Source organism: Acinonyx jubatus, chromosome E2, assembly GCF_027475565.1.
Source record: "Acinonyx jubatus isolate Ajub_Pintada_27869175 chromosome E2, VMU_Ajub_asm_v1.0, whole genome shotgun sequence".
NCBI classification, from domain to species: Eukaryota; Metazoa; Chordata; class Mammalia; order Carnivora; family Felidae; genus Acinonyx; species Acinonyx jubatus.
Genome location: NC_069396.1, coordinates 13253876 through 13279344, shown reverse-complemented (window position 1 = coordinate 13279344; position 25469 = coordinate 13253876). Strand labels below are relative to the sequence as shown.

Genomic DNA, 25469 nt, shown 5'->3' with positions numbered 1-25469 from the left:
CCCGGGACGAAATGTCCCAGGGCGGGCTGACGCCCGTGCGTCCCCCGCTGTGTGTCGTGTATCGCGCCCGCGGGATGCACCCGGAGGAGCCCAGCCCTCCGCCCGTCCGCCAAAAGCGCGGGAAGACCCCGGCCCGAGGCCACGGGCTGGAAGGTGGTGCCGAGCCCCTTCCCGGGAGGCAGGCACCCAACCGCCGGTCCTCTCCCGTCAGGCAGCCGGGCGGGCCCCGCCCCAGCGCCGCCCCCGGCCCGTGGTGGCGCCCGCGCCCGCCGGCCCCGCTCGCCCGGCCACTCTGGCTGCGCCCGGGCTCGAGTTTCAAAGCCGGGCTCCGGCGCTGAATGGGCCTGCGCCCGGCCGGCCTTTCCCACAGCCCTCGCCCGCCGCCGCCCCCCCTAACCCCCCCCCCCCGCCGCGGTCCTCCCTCCGCCGCACCCACGTGACGCCCGAGCCGCGGCGGCTCGGATTACCGCCGCCGCTCCAGTCCCCGCGCCGAGGCCGCGCCGCCAGCTGCCCGCGCCGCGCCCCCCGCGCCGCCCGCCCGCCCCGCCGCGCCATGGCCCGCGCCGCCCCGCCGCGGCCCGCCACCCCGGAGCGCCGCGCGGCCGGCCGCTGAGCGCCGCCCGGAGGCGGAGGCCCGGCCCGGCCTCGGAGCGAGCGCCCGCCGCGCCCGGCTCCCTTGGCTGCCGGCGCCCTGCTCCCCTGCCCGCGCCCGCCGTCGCCGCTGCCGCCCGGCCCGGCCCGAGCATGGAGACGGCGGAGAAAGAGTGCGGCGCCCTGGGCGGGCTCTTTCAGGCCATCGTCAACGACATGAAGGTAACGGGGTACGGCGGAGCTGGCCGCCCCGCGGGCGCGCGGGTGCGGATGTGGGTCCCCTCTGGGGACGAGTGACGGCGGGCATTCGGGCATCGCGCCGCGATGTGTGTGTGTCCTTGTCTGAACGTGTCCGGCCTGCGTCTGCTGTGCGCCTGGGTCTTGGGGCGCCCGTCTGAAGGGGTGTGGGTGTTTGTGTGTCAGGGTGCCCGTGCGGCGCCCCCGGTCTGTACCCGAGGTCGCCCGGGTCGTAGCGCCCCCGTGGGGTCCCAACCGGAGCCTGCGCACACGCGGGCTCTCTGCGCCCCCAACCCCCAAATCATGAATGGGCTTTCGCTCCGGGGTCGACTCTAAGGCCTTAAATTTAATGGGTCCGGGGTCTCGCCGGCCTCCGCCCCCTACCACCACTGTGCACCCTCCCCAGCCCCCCCACCCCCACACCCGCCCGGACGGCCCTGGAGCCCAGACAATGCTGTCACCGCCAAAGCAGGGAAAAATAATAAAGCGGAGAACCATTAACTCCTTCTCCGCCGGCCTCGGTCTCCGCGCTCGACCCTGTGACTGCCACCACCCCCCCCCCACACCCCCACTCCCACCCCCCAGATCTCCTGCAACAGGCCCTAGGAAGCTGCAGGACTCCAAGGTCTCCAAGCTGACTGTCTCTGCATCCCTAGGCCTCTGTCCTCACCTTGGGGGGGAGAAAGGAAGAGGGTTCGGGTTTCTGGAGCAACCCCAAGGGGGAGCCTACTACCATCCCAGACCTTCAGCACCAGTCCCCACCCCCCAGCCTTTGATTGGCCAATACCAGACAGGAGCCAGCCACCAACTCTTGGCCCACCATTAGCTCGCTAGGTGGGGAAACTGAGGCCTGGGAATGGCTCAAGGTCATTAAGGAGACTGTCCGACTCTCCCTGACCTCACCCCTCTCTGTTGATCCGCGGAGCAAGAGAGATCCCTTGCCCAGAGAGGCCAGAGTTTAGCAGGCCTGGCCCAGACTGACTAGGCAGAGAGGGGTTCCAGCTCCAGTGACAGGATGGCGGTGGGAGGCCGCGGGGGGGGGGGGGGGGGGTTGGTGTCAGGTAGAGGAACAACGCTAGTACGCTTCTCCTCTGAGGCAGGATTGTGGGGCGGGGGAGAGCACTGGGCCCTTCACGTGAACTCCTCAGAGCCCCCACCTGAGAGCCCCCACCTTTGAAGCCTATCGCACACTCCCAAGTACACAACATAGAATCCCACGGTGACATCACAGGCCCCGGAGGCCATACCACACACCGGTGCAGCTAGCCCCACGGTGCCCAGGCAGGCCCTTCCACCAGAGGCTCCCAGTGCTGCCAGGGGAGCAGCCCCAGCCCTCAGAAGAGTCCTGAGGCCATTCTCACCTTGGACTACAGGGCTGGCAGCATATAGGCGTCCCCCACCCCCCACCATAGGGTGCTCCCCTGAGACCTCCATCCTTTGCAACTCTACCTGTGAGCCCCTCTGCCAGCCCTCAGAAGTTCTGGCCTCACTGCCCTCGGCAGGCCCTCCTGTGCTATGGACGTCACAGGCCTGGCACTCGGATCCCTTCCTGGGACCAGGCAGCCCAGACCACCCTCCCCCCAGCTACTCCCAGGGCTGGCAGAGAATGGGACCTTCCCACACCCTCCTCCCGCTGGCAGCCTCCCCGTAACACTGCAGAGAGCAGCAGCTTCTCTGCTCAGAGAAGAGGGGCAGGACTCTCCCTCCCTTTCCAGGCAATTTGCAAGGGACTTTGGGATCAGACTATAGCAGATTGCAGGCAGGATTCTCTGACTTGTGGAGGCGAACTGGGAAAGGTTTCACCTGGGGTGATGTCAAATACTGATACTCACCTATGACACGTGCATGTGTTCAGGCCAGGGACAGAGCAGGGGACTGGGCCACCTGGAGGTCCATCCCCTGGATTGCATGGGGCGGGAGGGGGTGGGGTTACAATTTCTGGCCATTTCCCTCAGTGATCTGAGCCACAGAAGCAGCAGGGCTTCCATAGAGGAAGGCGGCTGACTTGAGGAGATTGAGCTTGCCCCGAGGCCTGTCCACAGCATGTCCACGAGCCCCAGGACAGCCCCTTGTAAGCACAGGCTCTGGCTGGGGGTGGCAGCATAGCGGGGAGTGAAGCCTCCTCAAGCTGCACCTGGAGCCTGAGGGCCGGGAGGAGGGCACCAGCTGAGGGTTGGAGAGGGGCCCTCGGGAGCTTCCCCTGCCTTCTGTGCCTCATTTAACCACTCTGATGCCTGTTGGGTGCCATGCCGCCCACCAAAGCCCAGAGAGGGGCAGGGACTTGCCCAAGATGGCAGGACTGGGCGGGTGAAACACCTTCCACACGAGTGAAGGTGGCCTCCACTCAGCACTGACCCATCCAGAAAGTGGGGCCATAAACTAGGCCTGTCCTCTCAAGAGTGGGGAGTGTGTCCTGGACATCAGCCCCGCTGGGTGGGAGGGGCTTCTCTCAGAGAGGCAGGGGTCATGCATCCCCTGTTTTTTAGCCAGCATTAACTGAGCGCTTACTGTATACTGGGCGCTGTGCTGTGCGTTTCCTTTTCCCTGCCTCCTCGAGTCTCCACACTGACCCAGTGATGTAGGTGTGGTTCCCCTCCTGATTTGACAGGTGAGGAAACTGAGGCTCAGAGAGGGGCCCTAGCCCGGGGTCACCCAAAAAGCCCTCTCTCAGGGATCACAGCATGGGTCGCTCACCCAGACAGCCCGTGTCGGGACTAAAACCACCACCAGGTCAGAGACAGAGTCTCTGAGGGCCGGGAGTCCTGCGGCCTCTGCGTCAGTCTTGTCCGGTCCACTTGAGCACCTCCAGTGGTGAGCATGTGACCTCTCCCCTCCAGCACAGCCCACTGCACTGGGGACAGAAAGGGCGTTTCTCCCGTCCCTGCAGTTCCCATCGCCTCCCACCCTTGCTGCCCGGATGTTCATCTCTCTGTACCCCTGGAAGTCGGTGGAGTGACTCGTCAGACGTGGGATCGGATCTTGCCCCTCCCACTTGGTGGCCTTTAGCAAGTCAGTTCATCTTTCTGAGTCTCAGCTTCCCGAACGATAGAGTGGGGGCGACAGTCAGATTTATTTCACAGGACTGCCCTGTGAAATATCCGATCCGACGCGACCACACAATGAAAAGGGCTTCGCGGGGTGCGCGGCCTACCACAGCCACTTGACGAGCAGTGGCAGTCACTGTCACTAGTGGTAGTGACCCAGAGTCTTAGAGCCCGACAGCCACGGCACGGCCAAGGTGAGGGCAGGGGCCCAGGTGAAGACTGAGGACCCTTCCCAGGGACACTGGCTGCTTCAGTCCTCAGAGACCAAGGTGCTCAGGTCCCTCTGCTGAGGAGGAGCTGGGCCCGGCCTCCCCCAAGTCCTGTCTTGTCCCCGCTGCACTGAGAGAGCTGCGGGTGTGACGGTCTGGGATGCAGTGAGCCTGACCGGCTGGAGGCTGGGGTGACGGGCCCCACCCTAAGGACTTGAATGGGGTAGGAACTTGTCTGTCCCCAGCTTCTCCCAGTCCCTTGTGCTCCAAGGCTGCTGAGGAGCTGAGAAGGTTTCCTGGAGGTCAGGACGGCTGTTTCTGGATCCCTGTGCCCTCAGCATTGTCTCCTCTCCCTGGAGGTCTTAGCAAGGCTTCGGGGCTGGGGTGCCGAGGTGGTGTGAGGCTGCCGCCCTTCAGAAGACTCCTGAGGGTGCCAAGGGGAGGGTCAGCTCCTCGGGATTTCCAGGGGCAACCTACCAGGCTCCTTTACCCTGAACTGCGCCCACGTTCCTCTCCAGCCTGTGTGAACTTCTCAAATATTTGCTTTCCCTGGGCACTGGCGGGGCTGGGCTGGGCAGGGAGGGAATTTCTAAGGTTGTCAGAAGCTGCCGTGTTTCCTTTCCACCCCTGCAGGCTGTCCTCAGCTAGAGAAGCTGTCTCGAACCTGCCCCTGGGTTCCAGTCTGGCAGAGCCTCCTTCTGAAGCCTTGAGGGTTGGGGTCTCTGCCTTCCTTATTTCCCCAGCACCTCATCCTACATGGAAGGGAGGGTTAGAGGCCCTTGGGGGCTGGTGCTTTGCTGGCCTTGGGCTCCCCTTCAAGCATCAGGACCTCCACAAGGCCATCAGGCCACGGCTGAGGTTTCTCCAGGACCCGACAGCCATGGGAAGGCCCATTAGCCAGAAAAGCCCCTTGATCAGACTGGACAACTTGGTCGCCAAGAGTCCAGCCTCCCTACTGGGAAACCCCCTCCCAACTCAGAGCTTTGGGCCAGGCTGGGATAAAGGCCACACTGTGTCCCCAGGAGGGGAGGGGAGCCGGGGGTGGAGAAAGGTGGCTCTGTTGGCCACACAAGGCCCCATTCAGCCTGGGGCCTGGCTGTCCCGGGCGGGCTGGCTGGGCCCTGCAGCAGTCACAGCCTCCCTGGACCTGGGAATCACTGCTGCTAGCCTGGGATGGATGGGTGGCCTGGCCGGTAGCAGCTTCCGGAGCACAGGGTGGGGGCCCCCATTGAGACCTGGCATGCCTGAGCCCTGCCCTTGTGTCATGTGGACTACGTCACCTGTGTCCAGAGGGACACAGTGCCCCTCATGCTGCTTAGCCCAGAATCCCTGCCAGAACCCAGGGGAGCCCAGAGGGTACAGGACCTGCCATTTCTGTTTCTGTCTCCCCTGAGGGAGGATGTGGGCCAAAACGGTGGCCGCTGTAGACATTAGGCCAGACTTCCTGACAGGGAGGGAGGAATGACCAAAAACACCTGTTCCCAGGGCCAGGCCTTCCTCATGTCCCATGGCTCTGACCTTGGTCTTCTGTCATCCCAGAGGGGCCAGCAGCCTCCCTCTCCATGGGGCGGGGGCCACTCTCTCAGAAACTGCCAAGAGTCTGGATGGGGGCATGTGGGGAGCCTATCCATGGTGTCTGATTTCCTCTCCCATCTTCCCGGCAGAGCTCCTATCCCATCTGGGAAGACTTCAACTCCAAGGCCACCAAGCTGCATTCCCAGCTGAGGTGAGGCTGCTGAGGGTGCCCCAGCTGGGGAGGGGATAGGCAGAGGAGAGGACACCTCACCCACAGAACATCCCACTCTCTGTCTCCCCAGGACCACTGTGCTGGCTGCTGTGGCCTTCTTGGATGCCTTTCAGAAAGTGGCCGACATGGCCACCAACACCCGAGGTGGGGAGGGGGTGTGGCTGGAGGTTGGGTTTGCCCCAGGTTGGGCAAGGCTGAGTGGAGGATGAGTGAGGGAGAGGACACCCAGCCCAGAGTTGGGACCTTAAATTCCATTCCCTAATGAAATGGGCTGGTTGTGTAGAGAGTGAGCCTCTTATCACTAGCAGCATACAAGCAAGAGTGGGAGAACGGTGACAGGGATGTTACGGGGGCGGGCAGGGGGTCTTCTGTTCTTGCTATGGGCCGCCAGCTCGACCACAGTTGTCCAGCCTTCTGTAACAGTGAGTCTGATTATGGCGTCTCACCCCCTCATCTGCCTGTCTTAGAGCACACGGGGGCAGGCAAGTACTCCCCGTTGGCTTTGGCGTCTCTTCTGCCTTCTAGTTCAAGTAGTTCTCACTTTCAGGTGGTGAGAAATAAGGTCACGCGGGCCCTTGCACTCTCACGCCTGCCTGTGGCACCTGGAGGGGATTCCGGTAGGGCTGGAGGGGATTTGGGCTGGCCCTTTGCAAAGCCTCTAGCGCTGGCCTGACCACCAGAACACCCGCAGCTGCAGCAGGCGGGCACCGCCGGGAAGGGCAGGGCCTTGGTCCCGCAGAGAGGAGAGTCGCGGCAAAGACCGAGGACCGCTCAAATCCCCACCCTCACGGATCCATCCATCGCGGGACCGAGCAGTGCTGGGGGCGGGGCGCGGGTTGCGAGCGCGGCCTTCGTGGGCCGGCGCGCCACCTCGTGGCCGAGGCTGGGACTGCAGAAGCCCCTGCGGGCCCCTTCCCACGCTGCGCGCTTGCCTCGCCAGGGGCCACACGGGACATTGGCTCAGCGCTCACGCGCATGTGCATGCGCCACCGCAGCATCGAGACCAAGCTGCGGCAATTCACCAAGTGAGTGGGCGCCGCGGGTGGGCGGGAGTGGGTACGCAGTGAGACCGTCCCCTGGTGGCCCTGACCCTCACACCCCACCCACAGCGCGCTGCTGGAGAGCCTCATCAACCCGCTGCAGGAGCGCATCGAGGACTGGAAGAAGTCAGCCAACCAGCTGGACAAGGACCACGCGAAAGGTGGGCCCGGGGCTGGGGCTGGGGCCTCCTGTCCCCATCGTGCGGAACCCCACATGACAGCATTCCTTTCTCATCCCCTGCACAGAATACAAACGAGCCCGGCACGAGATCAAGAAGAAGTCTTCAGACACGCTGAAGCTGCAGAAAAAAGCGCGCAAAGGTAGAGCCCACGGCTGCCCATGGAAGCATAGCCCCACGGGGCCCCGCTTGGTATACCCCCACACGCTATGGGGTACCCCAGGGAGTCATACTGGCCGGAGGGGCCCTATCCTGGACACAGGATCCTCCAACCTGCTGGGTGGGACTGAGGGAGCCTCCCTGCACCCCAGACCTGGTCCAGGCCTTCCTCTCTCAGGGAGGCAGCAGGAGGCCCAATAGGCCCAGGCACCCCACACCCCTGCCCCAGGAGCGGCTCTATCCATCCGGCTGTCTTTCACACATTCTTTCTTTCTCTGTCTCTCCTCCTCTCCTCCTCCCACATCCTTCCTGTAGAGCTACTTGGTAAGTCAAATGTCCCTCCCTCCAGCCGCTCCTCCCGTCCTTGTCCCATTTGTCTGTCTCCCCCAGCTCAGGGCCATTGGAAGGAGTCTCTCCAGGCCAAGGAGGAGCGAGGAAAGCGGTCGGTCCATCGAGGGAGGGGCCTGGGGCATAGTCCCCCTGGGACCCTGGGGCCCCCTGGCCAGGGATGAGTCCCAGGCCACTGTTGGGTCAGTCTGCCAGGCCAAGAGGGGTTGGGCTGGGCGGGGTGGGGGGCACAGGCCCTGGCTGCCCCACTTCCCCCAGGCCCGCCCGGTCACCTGTTGCCTTCTCACTTCCTGACTCACCATCTCTACATCATCCTCTTGCCTCTCTCTGTCTTTCTCGCTGCTTCTTTGTGTTGCCGTTGTTGTCCTTGTGCATCGCTCCCTGAGCTGAGTGGGAGCGCACACTGAAATGACCCGCTTCCCTTCCCCCGGGGCCCAGCCCCTAGCTCTCCTTACCCCCCCACCCCTACCCCACCCCCCACACACACACCCTTCAGTGGCCTGGCCTACAGCTGAGTCCCCGGGCTCTACTTTGTCCTGCTTCCACCCTCTCCCGGTGAGGTGAGGTGAGGTGGTGCCGGCCCAAGGGCAGTGAGGCTGTCCAACCAAGGGGTTGGAAGTCTCAGCTGTGGAGGCCTCCGCTGGGCTCACCTGAGCTCTGCCCGCTCCAGGTCCTGGGTGGCTTTGCAGCTTTGGTGTCTTTGCTTTGGTGTCTGCCTGCTCTGGGACCAACCCCTGCACAAGCCCTAGAGTCCTGGCTGCCCTCCCTGGTCCCCTGGCCCCCGTGGCAGGGCCCAGCCCCACGCCGGGGACACCACCACGGGGCCTGAGCCATGCACACAGCGAGCCGGGCCGGCGTCCCCAGCGCGGCCTCTCCTCCCAACCCCTCCAGGGAAAGGAGATCTGCAGCCCCAGCTGGACAGTGCCCTGCAGGACGTCAACGACATGTACCTGCTGCTGGAAGAGACAGAGAAGCAGGCGGTGCGCCGGGCCCTGATCGAGGAGCGCGGCCGTTTCTGTACCTTCATCACTTTCCTGCAGCCTGTGGTGGTGGGTCCCTCAGAGAGGTGTCTGAGCATCCCCACAATGGGGCTAGCTGAAGAGTTTCCAGGAATCTCAGGAAATCCCAAGAAGCGAGATGTGGGAGCCATTGGTGGGAGTCCTTAGGGGTGACTTGGAGGCCCCAGCAGGTTGGGCCATGCCTGTGGTTGACCACTTGACCCCTGAGAAAAGCCAGTTCTCAGTGATGCCTGGCTGGGTACCCTCAGAGCCACATGCTCGTAGCCCAAAGACACAGCTCGTAGCTCGTGTTGCACTAATTTGGTCTGGACGCACGGTCACACCAACCCCTGGGTGTCCAGGCCCAGGCTGCCTCAGACCCAAGCAGCACTGGATGAGAGAGGAGAGGCCAGAGGGGGCTCATTCCTCCAGGGTGGGGGGCAGGGCCAGAGGGTCTGACCCGCTGCTTCCTCAGAATGGCGAGCTGACCATGCTGGGAGAGATCACCCACCTGCAGGGCATCATCGACGACCTGGTGGTGCTGACTGCGGAGCCCCACAAGCTGCCCCCCGCCAGTGAGCAGGTTCGGCCAGCCATGGGACTGGGGGGCAGGGGAGGGGATGGCCTGCCATTAGTTGGAGACAGTAGAGGAAAAGAGGGGACAGAGAACCAGACAGGTCCCAACGTGCATGGTGGGACATCCGGGAGCACCTGTCCAGGCGAGGGATGGTGTGCCCAGGACCCAGTGGAGGCCTCAGTCTGAGAGCAGACGGGTGGAAGTCCCGTGGGGCCTGGCCCTGTGTCTGCCCACAGGCTCCACCTGAGCAGGCCAGACCTGGTGACTCCTACCTCCGTCCAAACCCAGGACCCGGTACCTTCCCAGGCACACAAACAGGCACACCTGCCCATGCGGGCCACCCTGCTCAGCTCCCCACAGTGCTCCCCCTGCACTAGGATCAGTCCCATCTGACAGGCCTGTGGTGTTGCTCACTGGGCGCTGTGTGCCCGGCACTTTCCCCGGCCATCTCGTTGAATCACCCCAATGCGCTGCAAGACAAGAACCGTTGGGGGCACCTCACAGGAGGAAACAGGCTCAGTGAGGTTCCAGGAACTTGCCCAAGGGGCACGGCAGAGCCAGGACTTAAACCCCATGGTGTCCCTCATGGTCACTCTCTTGGCTCCTCTGCCAGTGAGTTCTGGGGACACCTGGTTCTCCCATGCCCCCTGCCTGTGGACAGCATCCCTGGGAAGCAGAGAGGGCAGTCTCCCTTGATGTCCCCCCCCACTCCGCCATCTGGCAGTCCTGCTTTCAGACTCCCCTGGGGGTCTCCTGCTGGGGCTTGGCTCTTAATAGGGAGGACGGGGGGAGGGGGGCCTCTGGCCCCACCAGCCCTCTGGGGGTCCTCCAGAAAACAGGCTGAGCTGCCTCCAGTGACCTGCATCCATGTCCCTGTCTAGGTGATCAAAGACCTGAAAGGCTCTGACTATAGCTGGTCGTACCAGACCCCCCCATCATCGCCCAGTGGCTCCGGCTCTCGCAAGTCCAGCATGTGCAGGTCAGTGCGGGACTGACGGGGACAGAGGGGCAGGGACACCCCAGGAGGGAATGGTTAAGCACTCAGCAAATCAGGAATCGCTTCAGGGCCTCAGAATTCACCCAACTGCGTCACCAAGGAATTTGTGAGCGTAGAGGACAAATGGACCCGTATCTCGAGACTGCTGCCAGTACAGGCATGTGCTAGCAGGAAGCAGGGGGCAAGAGCAGTTTCGTTTACAGAGCAGTAACTATGTGCCAGTTGCCATGCTAAACGCTTTATGCATTTTCTTCATTGAATCCTAACACCACCGTATCAGGTGTGGTGTTGTCTCCGTTTCACAGAAGGGGAAACTGAGGCACAGAGTCCCATAATTTCACTACTAGGCTCTGCCTGGCCCAGCAGAGTCAGTGGGGGTGGGAGGATAGTAATAAGAACCTAAGACCAGGGAGGGGCACAGAGTCTTCTGGCAAGGTGTGCTGAGGTCACAAGGTAAGGGACACTCTAACCTGCCTGCTTCCTGGATGCAACCTGTGCCCGTGCTGGCCCCTGAAGTCTCGCTCAGTCACCATGCAGGCTCAGGATCAGGGACGCCTCCAGGGCTGGCCCCAGGGCAGGATTTGGAGGAGACATTTAAGATTCAAGGTTCTACAGGTGTGAGGGCAGTGAGCACACAGTGAGTTATTGGTGAGGGGAGGCCCCTCTGCGCCAGGCTCCCTTTCCCCAGAACCACCTCTGGCTGAGCACCTGGGCATGAAAAGTAAGCCAAGCACAGCGATCGGCAGCTCCTGTATAGGGAGGAGGGTCTGGGTTTGCTGGACCCCAGGTGGGTGGCCGTCACAGCAGGGAGGGTTGATTGCAGAGGACACCCATGACCAAGGGTACGAGCTGAGGAGCTTCAGGGTTAGGCTCAGAAAGAAGGCAACCTTCAACTGCCAGGAACATTACCCGAGAGTGAAATGGTGGCACAGGGGATATGAGCTTCACAGGGCTGGACACTCTCCAGGGGGCGAAGGGAGTGAGGACAATGATGGGTCCAGAATCCACATGGATCATCACTGCATGCTAGACATCCAGTTAGGATTGGATGGCAAATACCAGACTTTGACGAGGCAGTCCGGAAATGATCAGACTTGTGTCAGGTTCCAGCCCAACTGGGACGAGGTTGATGTTTAGTGACTCAGTTTCTCCATCACCAACCCAAAGTCTGCTGTTCTTAAAGGCAGAGTAGGAGGCAAAGAGACTGCTCAGCCCTGGGCACGCCCTGGAGCATTGGGGTGCTCTGGGGGCAGGCACTGGGCCAGCTCTGGTATGCCATCCCCTGCCCAGGCCCTGCCCTGTCCCAGAATCCAGCTCTTCTGTGGCACCTGGGTCTAAGGAGTTGTAGTCTGACATTGTCTTTTCCTTCCTTTGCCCCTCACCTCTCTCCTCCACCCTCGTCTGTCACCCTCCCCTCCACACACACCTGTGTCTCCCCGTCTGGCTGCTGTACCCCTTCCCTCACTCCCCCAGCGCCCCCAGCAGCAGTAGCAGTGCCAAGGGTGGCGGAGCCCCATGGCCTGGGGGTGCCCAAACATACTCACCCAGTTCCACCTGTCGCTACCGCAGCCTGGCACAGCCAGCCGCCACCACCGCCCGACTCTCCAGCGTCTCCTCCCACGACTCTGGCTTCGTCTCCCAGGATGCCACCTACTCCAAGCCCCCCTCACCCATGCCTTCAGACATCACCAGCCAGGTGAGAGGGTGTCTGCAGGGCCTACAGCTCTTGAGACTGGCCGGGAGGTCCCCAGGACCACCTCACTGGGGACCAACCTGGCTAAGGAGAGGTGGGGAAGGTCTTAGAGCAGTCAGCATCTGCCACAGCCATGTCAGCAAGGGGCTTTGTGGCCCCACTACCTCCTCATTTCCTGATTCCTTACCTACCGCCTTCTTCCAGCCATGGGACCCCAAGAGGGCAGCTTAGCAGCTCTGATCACTTGTGACCCTCCCCCCTGCATTAGGCTTATTGTGACAAGGTGGCTGGTCCTAGGAGGCATCCCCAGGAGCCCCAGGACATCCTCCTGCTTCTGCACACTTGGGCCAACTCACTCTGAACCCAGAGATTGGTCCACGAATCTCCTCAGATGAAGGCTCAGATCCTTACAGCCTCAGTGAGATGGGCAAACACAGGGGCCACAGTAGAAAACAGAGGGAGGTCAGTCCACCTGCCCAGGGGGCTATCCTCAGGGTATCAGGAGTGACTGCATTTGGATACAGTCTCCTATTCCTCCCCCATCAAGGCTAGTGCCTCCATTTGGACTGAGCATTTTATGTTTTGCTGGTTTTTTTGCTCAAAGATGTCCCTATTATACTTCCAGTCTCTCTCCCCTGCGGGCTCATTCCCATCAGTACACAAAAGAACTCCAGTATCACGCATTTTAAATTTTTTAAATGTTTTATTTATTTTTGAGAGAGAGACAGAGTACAAGTGGGGAAGGGCAGAGAGAGAGGGAGGCACAGAATCCAAAGCAGGCTGTAGGCTCTGAGCTGTCAGCACAGAGCCCGATGGAGGGTTTGAACTCGTGAACCCCAAGATCATGACCTGAGCTGAATGAAGTCAGATGTTTAACCGACTGAACCACCCAGGCACTCTTAGTATCACGCATCTTAAAAGCCCTCCCTTCCTTCCATGTTATCCTCCAGTCACCTAGCTTCCTTCACAAGGAAATTTAAGAATTGTCTGCACTGACCAATTCTACCTATTTCTCATTCACTCCTATCAGCTTCACCTATTTATAACTGAAAAATTTTAGATTTTTTAATTTCTCCCATATAGTTCCATCCATGTTTGCTGTACATATTTTGAGACTGTTTTATTAGGTACAGACAAGTTTAAGATATTAAGTCTTCATAGTGAATTCAATCTTCTAACATGATGGTCCTCTGTTCCTTACAATGCTTTCTAAAAGCCTGTTTCGTCTGATATTACTACAGCTATCTCAGCTTTATCCTGTTCAAGATTTATATTACCATTTCCCATCTGTTTTATTTTTTTAATGTTTGTTTATTTCGCAAGAGAGAGAGAAAGAGAGCAGGGGAGGGGCAGAGAGAGAGAGATGGAGAGAGAGAATCCCAAGTAGGCTCCATGCTGTCAGTGCAGAGCCCCGTGTGGGGCTGGATCCCAGGAACTGTGAGATCAGGACCCAAGTTGAAATCAAGAGTTGGAGGCTTGGGGCACCTGGGTGACTCAGTTGGTTGAGCGTCCGACTTCAGCTCAGGTCACGATCTCACAGTTCATGGGTTCGAGCCCCAAGTCGGGCTCTGTGCTGACAGCTCAGAGCCTGCAGCTCGTTTCCGATTCTGTGTCTCCCTCTCTCTCTGCCCCTCCCCCACTCATGCTCTGTCTTTCTTTGTTTCTCAAAAATGAATACATGTTAAAAGAAATTTAAAAAAAAAAGAGTTGGAGGCTTAACCAACTGAGCCACCGAGGCACCCCTCCCATCTCTTTACTTTTAAACTCACTATATCCTTATGTTTTAGATGAGTCTCTTATAAACAACAGATGCCTAGATTCTCTTTTATCCAGTCTGACAATCTCTATCTTTTGATTTGGCATTTTTAGTCTACTTCTCTTTATTGTGATTATTGACATATTTGGATTCCTGTCTTTTTATACATTCTACTTTTTCTGTGCCTCTTATGTCTCTTCCCTTGTCCTTTACTTTTTTTTCCTTCTCTCATTTGTTTCCCTCTACTAAACTGTAAGTTATATTGTATTTCTTTTATAGGATATCTTGAAATTTTACCATGCATTCTTAGGCCCAACTCCTGAATAATTCAAAGACTTCAATAAATATTTTAACTTCAGTCACCAGTGGGTTCTCCCAACTTATAAGCTAATATATATTATTCTCTACTTTTTTATGACACTCACAGATGACATTTTTCTCCTCCTCCTCCTCCCCCTCCTCCTCTACCTCCTCCTCCTTCTTTTTCCTTTTTAAAGATTTTATTTTTAAGTAATCTATACACCCATTGTGGGGCTCAAACTTAAAACCCTGAGATCAAGAGTCTCACGCTCCAACTAGGCCAGCCAGGCACCACATGACATTTATTTTCTTAACTTTACTATTATTTTGTGCATACAGTATTTGTCTAGATTTACCCATATGTTTACACATTTCTTTGTTCATCATTTGTTCTTATACCTTAACTCTTCTTCTTTCTGAAGTATACAGCACATCCTTTAGAAGTTCTTTTAGAATAGATCTGTAGTGGTAAATTCTCAGGGTTTTTTTAAATCTGTAAACATGCTTCCTTTTGTCGTCTGTCTTGAAAGTGTTGCCAGGGACACAATTCTGATGTGACAGTTATTCTCTCTCCACCACTTGGAAGGTATTTTTCCACTGTGTCCTGGCTTCCATTGTCGATTGAGAGGTCTGCCATCAGTCAGATTGTTGGGCCTTTGCGTCCCTGGTCACTTGTAACATCTTTGCTCTTCAGTTTGTGCTTAGTTGCAGATTTGTTTTTATTTAGTCTCATTTGATGGGTTTGTATTCCTGTATCTTCATATTCATGTCTTTCACGTGTTCTGGAAATTTTCAGCCATGATTTCTCTATTCCTACTTTGGCTCTGTTCTCTCCTTCTGAGATTCCAATTCAGTGTGTTGCTGGACCTTCTCATTTATCCTTCTGTGTATGGTTCTCTCAGTTATCACATTTTCCTTCTCCCCGCCTCTCGGTATGATGTTCTGGATCATTTAGTCAGGTCTGTCTTCCAATTTACTTTTCAAGTCTAGGTTACAGCTTTTTAACCTTTCCATTAAGGCTTTTTTTCTAAACTGTTATTTTGAAATAATTTCAGTCTTGTAGAAAAGTTGCAAAAAGAGTACAGAGTTCCCACCTGCTCCTCCCAAGCTCCCCTAATGTTAACCTGTTATGTAGCTACCAAACCAGGAACGAACACTGGCACAATACTATTAACTAACCTGTGGTCTTTTTCCAAATGTTGCTCATTTTCTCACTCAGATCCCTTTTCTGGTCCAGGAGTCCAGGATCCAGCACAGGACCCTGTGTCGCATCTAATTGTTGTATCTTTTGGGGCTTCTCCAGTCTGTAGCACCTCTACAGCCCTTCTTCTTTCATGTCTTTGATGCTCTTGAAGAATACCAGTCAGGTATTTTATAGAACGTCTCTCAGTTTGGGTGTGTCCTGTGTCTTCACATAATTAGATGGAGGTCATACATTTCTGGTAAGAGAATACCATAGCAATGGTTTATTGCTGTTCTTCATCCTCACCAGCCCTTGGTATTTAGCATCTTTTTCATTTAAGCCCTTCTTGGGGGGTGTATAGTGGTAGCGCCTGTGTTTGAAATTCGTCCTTCCCTAATGAGGAATGAGATTGAACACCATTTCCTACTTCTGAAGGCCACTTGGCTGTCCTCTTTTATGAAGGACCTATTCAGGATTTTGCCCATTTTTCTACTAAGTTTTATTTTTTTTTTCTTATTGATCCTAGAACTCCTTATGTATTATGGATACAACACCACTCCTTCATCTGGGGTTTTCTCTGAGCCTTTACTCTTAATTGGGTCTTTTAATGACCTAAAATTCTTAATTTTATCTTTTTTAATATCATTTATTGTCAAATTGGTTTCCATACAACACCCAGTGCTCATCCCACTAAGTGTCCTCCTCAGTGTCCATCACCCACTTTCTGCTGTCCCCCAGCGCCCATCAACTCTCAGTTTGTTCCCTGTATTTAAGAGTTTCTTATGAGGGAAAAAAAAAAAAAAGTTTCTTATGGTTTGCCTCCCTCCCTACAACTTTTTTTCCCCCTTCCCCTCCCTCATGGTCTTCTGTTAAGTTTCTCCAGATCCACATATGAGTGAAAGCATACGGTATTTGTTTTTTCTCTGACTGACTTATTTCACTTAGCATAATATGCTCCAGTTCCATCCACGTTGCTGCAAATGGCCAAATTTCATGCTTTCTCATTGCCAAGTAGTATTCCATTGTATATATAAAGCACATCTTTATTCATTCATCAGTTGATGGACATTTAGGCTCTTTTCATTTGGCTATTATTGTTGAAAGTGCTGCTATAAACATTGGGGTACATGTGCCTCTATGCATCAGCACTCCTGTATCCCTTGGGTAAATTCCTAGCAGTGCTATTGCTGGGCCACGGGGTAGATCTATCTTTAATTTTTTGAGGAACCTCCACACTGTTTTCCAGAGCATCTACACCTGTTTGCATTCCTACCAACAGTGCAAAAGGGTTCCCCTTTCTCCACATCCTTGCCAGCATCCATAGTTATCCTGATTTGTTCATTTTAGCCACTCTGACTGGCGTGAGGTGGTATCTCAGTGTGGCTTTGATTTGTATTTCCCTGATAAGGAGTGACGTTGAGCATTGTTTCATGTGTCTGTTGGCCATCTGGATGCCTTCTTTAGAAAAGTGTCTGTTCATGCCTTCTGTCCATTTCTTCACTGGATTGTTTCTCAGGTGTGGAATTTGGTAACTTCTTTATAGATTTTGGATACTAGCCATTTATCCGATATGTCATTTGCAAATATCTTTTCCCATTCCGTTGGTTGCCTTTTAGTTTTGTTGATTATTTCCTTTGCAGTACAGAAGCTTTTCATCTTGATGAGGTCCCAGTACTTCATTTTTGCTTTTAATTCCCTTGCCTTTGGAGATGTGTCAAGTAAGAAATTGCTGCAGCAGAGGTCAAAGGGGCTGTTTCCTCCTTTCTCCTTTAGGGTTTTGATGGTTTTCCTGTCTCACATTCAGGTCTTTCATCCATTTTGAGTTTTTTTGTGTGTATGGTGTAAGAAGGTGGTCTGGTTTCTTCCGTCTGCATGTGGGTGTCCAGTTCTCCCAGCACCATTTGCTAAAGAGACTGTCTTTTTTCCATTGGATACTCTTTCCTGCTTTGTCAAAGATTAGTTGGCCATATATTTGTGGGTCCAATTCTGGGTTCTCTATTCTATTCCATTGGTCTGTGTGTCCGTTTTTGTGCCAATACCATACTGTCTTGATGATTACAACTTTGTAGTAGAGGCTAAAGTCTGGGATTGTGATGCTTTGATTTTCTTCAATATTATTTTGGCTATTCGGGGCCTTTTGTGGTTCCATACAAATTTTAGGATTGCTTGTTCTAGCTTTAAGAAGAATGCTGGTGCAATTTTGATTGGGGTTGCATTGAATGTGTAGATTGCTTTGGGTAGTATTGACATTTTAACAATATTTATTCTTCCAATCCATGAGCATGGAATGTTTTTCCATTTCTTTGTGTCTTCTTCAATTTCCTTCATAAGCTTTCTATGGTTTTCAGCAAACAGATCTTTTACATCTTTGTAAAACTGTTAATTTTAATGGATGTCCAGTGTATTCATTTTTTAAAATTTCCAATGCTTTTTGTATCTTGAGATATGTTTGTGTACTCTAAGGTCACAAAGACATTTTCTTCTGAAAGCCTTTTTCTTTTACCTTTTTCATTTAGATCTGCAGCTCATCAGGAATTGATGGGGGGGGGGGGCAGGGGACGTATGAGATGGGGGTCCTTTTTTCCATACAGATATCTAATTAGCAATTTATTGAAAAGGCCATCTTTTCCCCCCTGCACTGCAGTGTTACCTGTATACCTGTAGCTGTTTTGGAAGTTTGTGTTTTTTATTTTTTTTAATGTTTGTTTATTTTTGAAAGTGGGGAGGGGAGGAACACAGGATCGGAAGCTGGCTCTTTGCTGACAGCAGCGAGCCTGATGTGGGGTTCGAACTCACAAACTGTGAGATCATGACCTGAGCCAAAGTTGGACACTTAACCAACTGAGTCACCCAGGCACCCAAGGAAGTTTATATTCTGTTCTGCTGGTTGAACTGTGCTCTTTTACAATACCATACTAGTCTTCATTATTGTAACTTTATAAACATTTTTGATATCTGGTAACAGAAGTCTTCCAGCTTTGTTATTCTTCAGTATCACCTTGGCCTTTGTAATTCCTTATATTCCTTAATACCAGCTTGTCAGTTTCCATCAGAAAAACAGTAACAACACCTCCTGGGGTTTTGGCTGGGATTGCATAAATCTGTCCATTTATTTTGGCTTTTCCTTTTCTCAGTAAGGTTTTGCAGTTTGCACGTAAAGATCTTGCACGTCTTTCACTGGATTTTTTTCCTTGGGTAGTTGATGTTTATTGATGCTATTTTAAATTATATTGGCTTTGTCGGATTTTTTTTGTTGGCTGCTGATATTTAGAGACTTGATTTTTTTTTTTTTTTGGTAAATTGATTTTATTAAGTTATATTAAAATCACTTAGGTCTGATAATTATAGATTCTTTTGAATATTCTACCTATACAACAATCATGTCTTTTATAAATAATGACCACTGTTTTCTTCCTTTCCAATCCTTTTGCTTTTTACTGCTTTTTCTTGCCTTACTGCCTGCTAGGACTTCCAATGTTGAACAGAAATGGTGATGGTAGCCATCTTTTTTTTTTTTTTTTTAAGTTTGTTTATTTTGAGAGAAATGTATTGCGAGTAGGGGAGGGGCAAAGAGAGAGGGAGGGAGAGAACTTCAAGCAGTCTCTGCACCATCACAGTTTCTCACGAAACTGAGATAGTGACCTGACCTAAAATCAAGAGTCGGACGCTTAACCGACTTAGCCACCCAGGCATCCCGATCCTGGGCATCCTTATCTTTTTCCCATCCTCAGAGGGAAAGGTATTGATAGTTTTGAAGATCCCCTTTATCAGATAAGGAAGCTCTCATCTAGCCCTGTTTAAGTGTTTGTTCATGAATTAGCCCTAAATTTTTCCACTGACTGTTCCAAGAGCTTTTTCCATTGGTTCTTGCTTTAACAATTACACTGATAAACATCCAAATTTGTTGCTTGCTTCATCTGAATCCTCACCTGTGATGCTTTGTTTCCTTTTGTTTTGTTGATCTTGGTTCATCACAAACTGAAATATCCCAGTATCTAAATTAAAGATGATTTGGAGAATTTGACAGGGCAGAGGTGCTGTAATAATGGACCCCATCACAGGGTGAGCTCTCCACCTAGCCCCTTGTCCAGTCTCCCAACCACTGTGCTGCACTCCACATGTGCCCCCAGGAGCCCTCGTGGTCCTGTGCCCACCCTGGCTGCTTTTATCTTCATTCTTTTTTTTTTTTATTTGTTTTGAGAGAGGGAGAGAGAATCCCAAGCAGGCTCTGCACTATTAGCACAGAGCCTGACACGGGGCTCAAACCCACAAACCACAAGATCATGACCTGAACCGAAGTCAGACACTTAACCAACTGAGCCTCCCAGGCACCCCTTCATTCTTGTGTTTTCTTTGCAGTTGGGGGTTTCCCATGGCACCTACTCCCCACAACCGGCCAAAGCAAGAGTCTCCCCTATACACTCGGTCCGCTCAAAAGTGGACTTGCGCCCCCCCCCCCCAGTCTATGAAATAGTCCTTGAGGTGTCCACGATGCCTCTGTGCCCTCTGATGGACCCCCAGCAGCTTCAGCACTGCTGACCATCCTTCTCCTCAAGGGCAGGTCCTTCTGAGTTCTGTGACATCGTCTGCTTACGGTTTTCTAACCACCTCTCTGGCAGTTCCTTGTTACTCTCCTTCACCGGACCCTCCTCTTCTTGCCAGCCACTAAATGTGGGTGCGCCTGAGGTCCTTGAACCTTTTCTCTAACTGTCCTCACTGCCAAGGTGACCTTCCTCTGTCTCAAGGCTGTTGGATTTGTGACTCCAACCTTGACTTCTCCCTAAACTCCAGACTTGTAAATGCAGTTGCCGACATTGTATCTGTCCATAGATACCTAACAGGCAGCTCAGCTCTGCATGTGCAGGATGGAACTCTAGACTCCCTACTTCCCCCACGCCTGCCCTTCTGAGACAACAGGGACACCGTCAACCGTGCTGTCCTTCCTAGCGTCCCACCTTCCCTTGCCCACCACATCCAGGCCATCAGCAGCCGCAAGTCCTGTCGTTCATTCTCAAAACCTATGGTTCTTGGGTTGGGCCACGGGGTTGGTCAGTGCCCACAGTGTGCGCTCGGCCTGCAGACGCTCGCAGGGGCGGCAGGGTGTGGTGCTGAACTCGAATGTCCTGCTGCATGCCAGTGCTGTGACCAGGTATCTTCTCTCCTTGCCTCCCTGCCCCGTTCGCCCACCTGCTCTCCTCTGCATGGCAGAAGTCCTCCAGCTCTGCGTCCTCGGAGGCCTCGGAAACCTGCCAGTCTGTTAGCGAGTGCAGCTCCCCCACCTCGGTCAGTGTTCCCCGCCTGCAGTGGGACTCAGGGAGGGTCCGGGGCCTACCAGAGTGGGGAGCAGAGTGCCTGCTCCCTGCAGGAAAAGCCGCCTAGGCACACCTGCAGCCACTCCCAACACCTCACATCTTTCCTTCCTGAGTCATGCCATCCTACCCCTGGGACTGGCAGGAACCAGGGGTCATGGCACCCTCCATGCTCTGCCCTTGACAGTGATCTTGAGCCTGAGGCCCCACACGGGCGTGAAAACCCTGTATCTCGACTGTAGTGAGAGGACCGTCAGCCGTGGACGGCAGGGCCAAGGGTCCCCTGACCCATCTGCCATGCCCTGCAGGACTGGGCCAAAGCAGGTCCCCATGAGCAGCCCTCAGGCACCAGCCTGCAGAGGAGGAAGGACCGAATGGAACACCCCCGGGACACAGAGCCAGGCCTGGCCAGCGGGGGCACCCTGGGCCCCAGCGGAGAGGAGGCACCAAGACCACGCATGTCCCCTGCCACCATCGCAGCCAAGGTAGGCATCAGCTCCCCTGGCAGCCCAGCCAGTGCCCCCGTTCACTCCCAGGTCAGTGCCAGTAGACCCGGCAGGTGGTCTCGGGGCCAGCTCCATCCACCTGGTGGGAGCTACCCGGAGTCCGAGCCGAGGGGGGCAGCGGGGAGCCAGGCCTCAGCCTGCAGTCTTACCACCCCCAGCATGGTGAAGAGGTGTCCCCAGCGGCCAGTGACCTGGCCATGGTGCTGACCCGCGGCCTGAGCCTGGAGCACCAGAAGAGCAGCCGGGACTCTCTGCAGTACTCCAGTGGCTACAGCACGCAGACCACCACGCCATCCTGCTCCGAGGACACCATCCCCTCCCAAGGTAGGCCCCGGGGCTGGGGCTGGGGCACCGGGCCTTCACATGCCCCAGGCCCCAGCCCACGGCATCCCGTGCCCCCAGGCTCCGACTACGACTGCTACTCGGTGAATGGGGACGCAGATGGCGAGGGTCCGGCTGAGTTCGACAAGTCCTCCACCATCCCCCGCAACAGCAACATCGCCCAGAATTACCGCCGCCTGATCCAGACCAAGCGCCCGGCCTCCACCGCAGGGCTGCCCAGCGCCTCGGGCGCTCCCCCCGGCGTGGCCACCATCCGCCGCACGCCCTCGACCAAGCCCGCTGTGCGCCGCGCGCTCTCCAGCGCTGGCCCCATCCCCATCCGGCCGCCCATCGTCCCCGTGAAGACACCCACAGTGCCCGACTCCCCTGGCTACACAGGGCCCACACGGGCGGGCAGCGAGGAGTGCGTCTTCTACAGCGACGAAGCCGCCTCGCCCCTGGCACCAGACCTGGCCAAGGCCTCACCGAAGAGGCTGAGCCTGCCCAACACGGCCTGGGCCAGCCCTGCCCCAGAGGCAGCCAGCTACCCCGGGCTGGCGGACGACGACGAGCAGCAGCAGCTGGCCGCCAACCGGCACAGCCTGGTGGAGAAGCTCGGGGAGCTGGTGGCGGGCGCCCACGCGCTGGGCGAGGGCCAGTTCCCCTTCCCTACAGCCCTGACCGCCACCCCCGCAGAGGAGACGCCCAGTCCGCCCCCGGCAGCCTCCAGCGACCCCCCGGCCGAAGACATGCTGGTGGCCATCCGGCGCGGGGTTCGTCTCCGCAGGACCGTCACCAACGACAGGTCGGCGCCCCGCATCTTGTGATGGCACTGCCCTCTGGCCCCGCGAGAGGCAGGTGGCCTGGCTGGTGAACAGTGGCCACTCAGAGCGAAGGCAACAACAAGGGAAGAGCAGAGCCAGGCAAGCTTTTGGTTTTTCGTTTAAGTCACGCGAGGAAAAGCCACTTGATGGAAAGAGACACTCACCTTGGATTTCCACATTTAAACAGGAAGTGACTTCTTTAACAGAGCTCGCCAGCTCCGAGCCTGCAGGCCTTGAACTGGATGTGGAGCCTGTTTTATACGTTTCTCACCTGCTCTGCCCCTCCTCTTCCTCTTCCACAGGCCCTGCCTTTTCCACATCTGGCCTGGGCCCGCAGTGCCACAGCTTAGCTGACCTGACCCCACTTCTCCCCTCGGTTGGTGGTGCCTGGGGCTTCTCCTGAATGCTGGCCCCCACAGCCCTCCACCAGGCCCCTCTCCTTCCTTCTCTGCACCTGTCCCAAGCTCCTCTCAATCAGGGAGGTGGGCTGTCTGTGGAGGGGCCAGGCACCCAATCGGCTAAGGTGTCAGATTTGACTGAAAAGCTCCACAGAGTAGCAGTTGGGGGGCAGACTGAAGTTGGGAGGCCCAGCCTGCTGTGGAGGAAGGAGGCCCAAGGGCCACAGGCCCCAAGTTGAGTCTTGGGAACCCACACAGAAGAGGCTGTGGACCCCGAGGTGGATCCCATCCTGACTTGCCCTCCTCTGGGAGGTACAGCCAGGGTTGAGGGGCAGGGCAGCAGGGAAGAAGTCCAGAGGCCTGAGGGTCAGATGTATGGTCCTCATCTGGGCATGTTGAGACTTTAATTCTCGTGGCACTTTGGTCATGGTTTTGGCCACCTGTGGGGGTAGGGGCTGGAACTGCACAGGGTGTGGGGGTTATTTTATGAATATAATAAAATAGAGCTGACTGGACAAGGACTGTGTGTGGGGACAGGGTGGACGGTACAGGGTGTCCGAGAGTGCCTGAGGGACAGGGGTCCTCGCAGTGGCCTGGCGGGCCCACGGCAGGAAAAGGAGGGCCTAATTGGCTTCCCCAAAGCCAGGGGGCAGCTGTTTTTTTTTTCTCCAGATTCTGGAGCAAAGCCAAAATAAGGTTGGAGAGGGCCAGGGTGGGGCCTCTAGTACGTCTGCTTAGATGGGAGCAGGGGCGGTCCAGGGAGATTGGCTTTGACTCTCTGTTGCCAGAGGAGATGCCATCCCGGTGCAGTGCCCCCCACCCTGGAGTCCAGTCCATGCTAGGTGCGGGGTGGGGGTGCCCTCCCCTCCACGTACCGAGGCATGCCAGCTCTAAGCAGGTAGAAGCAGGTGCGTCTGGGGCGAGCAGAGGGCTTCCTGTTGTCCCGCAGGCCAGCAGAGAGAGCAGCCAAGCTCACAGGGCAGCGGGACCACAAGGCAGGGGCCTCCCAGGGTCAGGAGAGCAGGCTTTTCCTGGTTGGGGTGGGATGGGGTTGGGTCTGAGTCTCAGCGCCAGGCTGGAGCTCCTGGCAGTTCTGCAGGGAACTGGGGTCCAAGCAAGGCAGCCAGGCAGCTCTGAGGAACCAAGGATGCCCCCGAGTGGATGGAGCCCCCCAGGCTCCCCAAGGGGAGATGGAGAATGGTATCTGTAAGTCGCTAGGTCTGAGAACAGCCTCGCTGAATGCTCAGGCCAACCCGAGAGCCCAAGTGTGGGCACCTGGAGAGAGTCCAGGCAAGGGAGGGCCCGAAGAGGCCGGGAGAGCAGGTGGCCAGTTTGGGAAGCCCCGGGGAGGGGTGTACCCAAGTGGGCTGAGGGAGTGAGATGCAGGATGTGTGATGTGAGCAGGGTAAGGAGTGGTGGGGTGGGGGGGTGGCTTGGGAGGCCCAAGGAGGGGGTGGGCATAGCACAGCCACCCTCCCAGACTTGTGCCCCCTCTCCTCCAAGCCACCCCAGGGCTGTACATAACTCCCCCATCCCCCTGACCACCTCTCTCCCATTTAGTGACCACCTCTTAGGCCCACCCCCTTGGGATCCGAGCCAGCCATCCCACATCACAAACTTCGGTTTGGGGGACTTCTTTACGTTCATTTTTTTTTTTCATTTTGTACAGAGAAATATTCTTTTCAAAAGCGTCTTTTGACTGAAGTAACTTTTCTGGTGCTGTTGTTAACTTGTTCCTTTTTTTAATTTATTTCCCCACCCAAGTCTCCCCTCCTGGTTCCTACTCACCCTTTCTTCCCTCCACCTCTCCCCACCCCACCCCCATCCCATCTGAACCATTTTGTTTCTTTTCTTTCTGTCCGTTTCTGGATAAATTATCCTTTCCTCCCTGCCCCCTCCCCCCTCCCCCCGATTTAAATAGTCACTGCTACAAGTAACAAATGCACTGTGAAGATTCCAGTATTAATAAAGTTGTACTGTACTTAACACCCCTGCCTCCGCCTGGCTTCCTCCACCCTGTTCACCTGCCCCTGCGCAGCGCTGGCACCCTGCCCTTTCCCATCCCAGATCCCGGCTGAGGGGCAGGAGTGGCCAGGTCCTGTATCAGGACCTATGCTTTTGAATACCTCCACTCTGTCTCTACAGGTGGCTATCTTGGGACAGCCCAATGAAGCCAGCGAGGGTGGCCAGGAGACACTGAGAAGGATCAGCCTGACACCCTCTGCCCCACTGGTCTCATGGAGACTCAGGCAGGTCTGGAAGAAACTCCCTCCCTCAAACACCATTTCCAGGCCCCCAGGCTAAGGCTTCATCCATCCCGAATCCAAATCTCCAGACCCAGGCCCCAGGACCACACAAGCCTACCTCTCTCCTGCCTCCTGCACTTGGGGTTCACCTCTGCAGATGCAAACTAAACCAAACCCAAACAAAACAAGCAAGTGTTTAATAGAAAATATAAGAGGGACTGGAAGAGCATCCACTGTGGCAAGATGTGGTGTCTGGCTCTGCCCCTTCCCCATGCCCGCCCACCCCCCAACCTGGCACAGGTCTAGCCTCTGCAGGTCTCAGGACACGCCGGGCACCACCTTCAGGCAAGCGAGGCAGCCCAGGTGGTGCAGGGAGGGGACAAGCTCTGTCCACCTTCAGGGGGCTCTGGACCCCGGCTGCTCCAGGTGAGACTGTGAGGTACAGAATGCAGGAAGCTGAGCCCTTCTCAGGCACAGAATCTCCCTCAAGGGAAAAACACTGTCTTGGGGGTTCCCCCACCCCCCCCCCCAGACAAGTCTCAGACTCCACCAAACTCCTGCGGGAGCACCTCCAGCTGTCCCACACAGGTCACCACACAGGCCAGGTGGGGCACAAGGCCTCTGCCCTGTGCCCTCAGCCGCCTCACTGAGCCGGGGGTCCAGTCTTGGGTCCTGGGGAGCGGGGCAGGGAGATGGGGGGCTGCTGGGGCAGAGGGGCAGCTACACACTGCGATGAGGGCTCCGGGCTGTGGGGCTGAGGGCTCGGCACCTCACAGTCCTGCCAATTTAGGACGGAACTTTGTTTAC

The 25469-nt window shown here is 56.0% G+C and overlaps 2 protein-coding genes across 7 annotated transcripts in view; one reads left to right on the top strand and one right to left on the bottom strand.

Moving 5' to 3' along the window:
• The first annotated feature begins 622 nt into the window (after positions 1-622).
• MTSS2 (MTSS I-BAR domain containing 2) lies at positions 623-24404 on the top strand. 3 transcript variants are annotated; one of them, XM_053210548.1, is made up of 14 exons: positions 624-813; positions 5746-5807; positions 5899-5972; positions 6769-6853; positions 6938-7029; positions 7115-7189; positions 8446-8603; positions 9028-9135; positions 10011-10108; positions 11600-11822; positions 20267-20341; positions 20676-20852; positions 21032-21197; positions 21276-24404. In XM_053210548.1, exons 1-14 carry the CDS (start codon positions 745-747, stop codon positions 22019-22021), a joined length of 2208 nt encoding a protein of 735 aa, XP_053066523.1. In that variant the 5' UTR covers positions 624-744; the 3' UTR covers positions 22022-24404. The 3 variants fall into 3 exon arrangements, with proteins under 3 accessions (XP_053066524.1, XP_053066523.1, XP_053066525.1); XM_053210550.1 differs by having other exon boundaries at positions 625-813; positions 11696-11822; XM_053210549.1 differs by lacking the exon at positions 20267-20341 and having other exon boundaries at positions 623-813.
• The window catches only part of IL34 (interleukin 34), a 76481-nt gene continuing 63514 nt past the window's right edge, over positions 12503-25469 (bottom strand). For all 4 annotated transcript variants that reach the window (XM_053210555.1, XM_053210556.1, XM_027076185.2 and 1 more), the window contains one exon: positions 12503-25469. In XM_053210555.1, the coding sequence (XP_053066530.1) occupies positions 25306-25469 (164 nt within the window). In that variant the 3' untranslated portion in view covers positions 12503-25305.